General features: G+C 38.5%; 1 protein-coding gene across 1 annotated transcript; it reads left to right on the top strand.

Moving 5' to 3' along the window:
- Window positions 1–490: 490 nt before the first annotated feature.
- LOC127240108 (uncharacterized) lies at window positions 491–4352 on the top strand. Its single transcript, XM_051258577.1, has 2 exons — window positions 491–641; window positions 2066–4352. Exon 2 carries the CDS (start codon window positions 2342–2344, stop codon window positions 3362–3364), a length of 1023 nt encoding a protein of 340 aa, XP_051114534.1. The 5' UTR covers window positions 491–641; window positions 2066–2341; the 3' UTR covers window positions 3365–4352.
- The last annotated feature ends 1154 nt before the right edge of the window (window positions 4353–5506 follow it).

The following is a 5506-nucleotide window of genomic DNA, read 5'->3' as shown; positions in this document are numbered from 1 at the left end:
AACGAAATATGTCGTGACAAAAGATTTTTTACTTGTGATCAATGTTTTATTTTTTTGTTACGATAATTTATTCGTAACAAATACAAAAATATTACAATATGGTGTTCTATATGTGTTTGGTGCGTTTGTCATTCGAAAAAAAAGTTCAAAGAAAATATTTTTAATAAAAATATAAAAAATTAATATAAAAATATTCTTCCTATTAAAAAAATATCCCAAATTAGAAATAAAAAAAATATATCAAAAAATATATTAAAATGTAAAAATAGACTCTAAATTTATGTATGTATATATATTTAAAACAAAATCAAATTTGTAAAGCATTAAATAATCACCATTTCATCTTTTATTCCAATATTATAATTATAAAAAAAATTTATATTAAAATTAAACTGAAAAAGCGTTACAGGCTTTTCACACATATATATATATTATATTATATTATATTATATAGATTATAGCCCTCTCCCTCAGTCAGCCTCTAGTTCCAACACTTCGTCGATTTCGGGTTCATCTCTGCCCGCTCCGATCTTCCCTGCGACCCACCATGAATCTCCGTCTCTGAGCCGCCCGATGCCAAGGGAACTCTGGCAGACAGAAGAAGAACAGCAACATCATGCGCTGGCTAAAGAAAAGTGAAGGTATTTTAACAATTTATAGCTATGTTAAATTGATTTAGGTTACTTGAAATGCGTATTTTCTACCGTACTCCGAGTCAAATTGGAACTTCTTGTCATCGGTTTTGGGTGATTGCAGTGTAGTGAGGATTACAAACTCGATTTTCATTGGTGGAATTGCACTCTATTCTGTTCGTCTTTCTATTCTCTCATCTGTTACGGTTTGGATCCCCGACTTGTTTTGTGTGATAGTTTAATATTTTTTGCATTTATTTGTGTTTTTTCATTGTGCAATGGAACGTCGTTTTTATGAAGCAATGATTCTAGGTTGAGCAAAAATGCAATAATAGATTTTAGGTTGAGAAATTTTTCAGATTTAGATATGTATATTTTTTTATAAGTAGGTAGACTTAAATCAATTGCCTTGTTCTATAGATTGATCCCATACTAAGAGAGCCGGCCTTGGTTTGGCATAGCATGCACCATCATTTTGATATTGTGAATTTAAAGTGCAATCATATGCTAAAGTAAAGTTCATTTACGAGATTAATTAGTTTTATCACACTAAATTCTTTTTTGTTACAATGTGCATACATATATATATGACTATAAAAGAAATTATAGTATCTTTGATTTCACAAGTTGTCTCTATATATATTAATCCTCTAAAATTTTCATGCACGTGTTTCAAAATGGCTCCAAGAATTTCCAAGAAACTATGTTTCCACCTCTCCCTCGTGATTTACTTGAAGTGCTATCACTGTGTCTTCTTGATATAGCTGAAGCTTTTTTTAAAGTTCCTATCCATTATAGTAAATTTAAAATGATGTTGTAGTATTCTTTATCTGACTGGTGTGTTGATATAATCAAAATCAATACCTACGGTATTGCCCTTGGGAATTCAGAGGCTTGACTTACATGGCAAATCTTTTTTTATTAAGTTGATGGTATAATTAAGATTGTGGCACTCAGGGAGTCAGTAACGGATTCTTGGAGAACTTGCTCAACTCATTTATTGTTAGCTGGTTACGAAAGTTATTTGCTGCCAACATGACCCATATTTTCAAAATGACATTCATGATATTTCTATTTTTGTTTGTTTATGCTTATCTATTGAATTAATTCATTTTCCACTGGCAATATCTATTTGCTTATATAACCTCTAAAGTACACCTACTTTCTATGCTTATTAATTGTTTGTAATGCAAGCAATGGCGCAACCAATATTATGGTATTTTAATGGTTCTTATATAACCTCTAAAGTACACCTACTTTCTATGTTTATTAATTTCTTGTAATGCAAGCAATGGTGCAACCAATATTATGGTATTTTAATGATTCACACATAATGATTTTTTTGTCTATAGATTTTTGGCACGTCCAGTGGGACAACTCTACCTTTCATCTCTCTTTCCGTTGAATTCTCAACGACCAATGGCTTTCTACAGGATCAAGACTTTCAACGTTGTGTCGAAAGTTGATGCTCTAGCCGCCGCCAAAGGAGTCGCTGCTACTACATTAAGAACCTCAAGTGCTTCAACGAATGCTGGAGTGATGACACGAAGTATGGATAAAAGAGTACTGTTATTTTCCGAGGACACACATCCAAAAATCACAGAGCAAAACCCACTCTATGAGGATGACGAAAGCTTCAAGAGTACCTCGCACCGGTCACCCCTCAAGAAGTTGCAACTCGTTCAACTGCATCAAGTTATGCCCCGGTGATGACCACGAACGCTTCAAATATAGAAGACCAACTCGTTGCACTGGCCAAAGTCGTTGAAGGGATATCTCAACATATGCTACAACAAGACAATGTCATCGCAAAGCTCCTTGCAAAACTAGACAAGCCAAAACCAACCAGCCATAATGCTCCAGAGGCCCAAGACGAAGCAGAAGCATCCACGGATCAACGTCATGGTAAAGAAAAAATGGTGGGACCAATGCCATTTCAAACATCATCCGACTCCTTCATCCATCTATCCCAACTTGACGAGTATATTAAAGGAGCTCTCAAAAGGGAGTTTGAAGGAAGTTCAAAGCCAAAAAATATTTATGCCAAGCCTTATACTTCAAGGATCGACACCCTCAAGATGCCGTTGGGATATCAACCGCCGAAGTTCCAACAATTTGATGGCAAAGGCAAACCAAAGCAGCATGTGGCACACTTCATGGAAACATGCAACAACGGTGGGACATATGGCGATCTCTTGGTGAATCAGTTCGTACGGTCATTAAAAGGCAACGGCTTCGACTGGTACATCAAGTTGGAGGTTGGTTCCATCGACAGTTGGGAGCAGTTGGAGTACGAGTTCTTGAACCGGTTCTACAGCACGAAAAGAACCGTCAGTATGACAGAACTCACCAATACTCGTCAATGGAAAGATGAACCAACAATCGACTACATAAACCGCTGGAGAAGTCTTAGCTTGAACTGCAAAAACCGGTTGTCCGAGGCCTCCGGTATAGAGATGTGCGTCCAAGGAATGCAATGGGGGTTGAAATGTATCCTGCAAGGGATCCGAACCCGCACTTTCGAAGAACTTGCTACCCGCGCTAATGACTTGGAGTTAAGTATAGCTTCAAGTGGGATGTACGGACCACCAGTTCAAGAATCTTCAAAAGCAAAAAGATACGAAAGATATGATGCCGCAAAGAAGGGGAACAACGCCCCTATAAAGTCTTTCGGAAAAGAAGCCTTGGCCATAAAAGCGAACGACCAAAGCACCAGTGAAGATCCAAAGTAGAGAAAAGGAAGTTGTAAGGAAAAGACAGTCAACTCAGATAGACAGACCTCCAAGGCCCACCCTTAAAGAGTTGCAATCCAAAACTTATCCTTTCTTGGATTCTGACGTCTCGGGCATCTTTGACGATCTACTCATAGAAAACCTCATTGAACTTCGAAATTCAAAAAGACCGGAGGAAGCTGGAAAGGTTGATGACCCAAAATACTGCAAATACCATCGTGTCGTAGGACATCCCATCCATAACTACTTCATCTTTAAAGACAAAGTCATGGAGTTGGTTCATTAAGGAAAACTCACCCTTGAAGACGATTCTGCTGCTGTTAATGTCACTTCAATCATGTTCGGGTCTCTCGAAGTTGAGATAAAAGACGAAGAATCATATTGCCTCACTACCGAGAAAGAAGGTGAGGCGACCAGAGACAAATCAAGTGAAGAATGTGCCACGATAACTTTCACTGATGAAGATTTGATGTTAGGATCCAAACCCCATAATCGTCCATTACTGGTCGTGGGTTATATCCATGAGTAAAGGATTAGCTGGATATTCTTAGACGGAGGAGCCGCAGTCAACGTCCTTCCTCTATACACATTGCAAAAATTGGGAATACCAGTAGATCAATTGTTCGAGAGTCGTATGACAATACATAGATACAATCAAGAGGGGCAAAGAGCACTTGGCACCATAAGATTGAGACTGTTAATCGATGAAATGAAACTAACCCTTTGTTCTACATCATAGATGCAAAGAATCTTTCAATGTTCTTTTGGGAAGACCATGGATACATGAGAATGGTGTAGTTCCACCAACGTGGCACCAATGCTTCAAATACACTCAAAATGGAGTGACAAAGAAAGTTCTCGGAGACACAAAGCCATATACAGAAGCCGAGTCACACTTTACGGATGCCAAATATTTCTCTACAGAAGCAAAAGAATCCAAAGTACATGAAGATGTCAAATCACCACAACCAAACTTGGGGGCAAAGTCAAGAGATAAAAAAAAACACCCACCTCAAGTTCTGCAGACTCATTAATTGAACCTCTGAAAGATTTAACTCTTCCAAAGACCCCACTAAACCCAATCTTCCCCTCACAGACAAAGAACGGAAAAGAAGAAAAAATAGAGGCTATGTGGTTGCAAAAGGACAAAAGCTTTGGCCCAAAAGCCTACAAACTTCTCATAAAAGCTGGATATAATCCAAATGATGAGTCACTGCTGGGAAAGTTACCACCACAGACAACCCAAGGTTCGAGGGCTGGTCTTGGATACATGCTACAAACTCCCGTACGCATCGCTATCAAAAGGGCCACAAACCATGATATCACCGAGAGCGAGAGCTTGTCTTTCAATTCACCTGAAAAGGGTAAGAATACAAGAGTATCGGTCTTCAAGAGGCTAAAACTTTCTGTCTTCACAAGGTTAGGACCAAAGATCAATAAACAGAATAACAAGACAAATTCCACAACAGCGAAATATGTGGAGATGGATGAAGAAATCAAAAGCCATTTTCCATCCCGCATGACGCACCAAACAAAAATGACGATACATTACGGTAAAGTTTTAAAGGCTAAATGGCAAACCATTGTCTTCACCAAACCCAAAGAAGATAATGAAGAAAGTGTTGCATCATCCTACTACATCACTGAAGGGGGTTAAGAGACAATGATTGAAGAAGATGCAGGAAATGCACCCGCCACGCTTGAAGAAGGGGTCAAAGCTGCAGTGGATGAGTTAGAAGAAATCAACTTGGGAATTGAAGATCACCCAAGACCCATCTATGTCAACAAAGAGCTGGGTGAGGATGATATGAATGCCTACACACGACTTCTTAACGAGTTCCAAGATGTCTTCGCTTGGTCATATAAAGAAATGCCTGGTTTAGACCCAAAAGTTGTGGTCCATCATCTAGGTGTGAGGAAGGGAGCTCGCTCTATGAAGCAAGCGCATCGAAGATTCCGTCATGAACTTATCCCTCAAATTGAAAATGAAGTCAATAAACTCATTGAAGTGGGATTCATCCGTGAAGTCAAATACCCCCAATGGATTTCTAACATTGTGCCTATAAAGAAGAAGAACGGACAAATCCAGTTTTGTGTGGATTTCCGGGACCTAAATGAAGCATGCCCAGAAGATGATTTCCT

Source organism: Andrographis paniculata, unplaced genomic scaffold (genome assembly GCF_009805555.1).
Source record: "Andrographis paniculata isolate CXL003 unplaced genomic scaffold, ASM980555v1 Contig79END, whole genome shotgun sequence".
Taxonomy (NCBI): Eukaryota; Viridiplantae; Streptophyta; class Magnoliopsida; order Lamiales; family Acanthaceae; genus Andrographis; species Andrographis paniculata.
This window is presented reverse-complemented; position numbering and strand designations above follow the sequence as displayed.

What these genes read in the sequence shown, in the direction of transcription:
- LOC127240108 (XM_051258577.1), top strand. Translation starts at nt 2,342, where the DNA reads ATGACCACGAACGCTTCAAATATAGAAGACCAACTCGTTGCACTGGCC.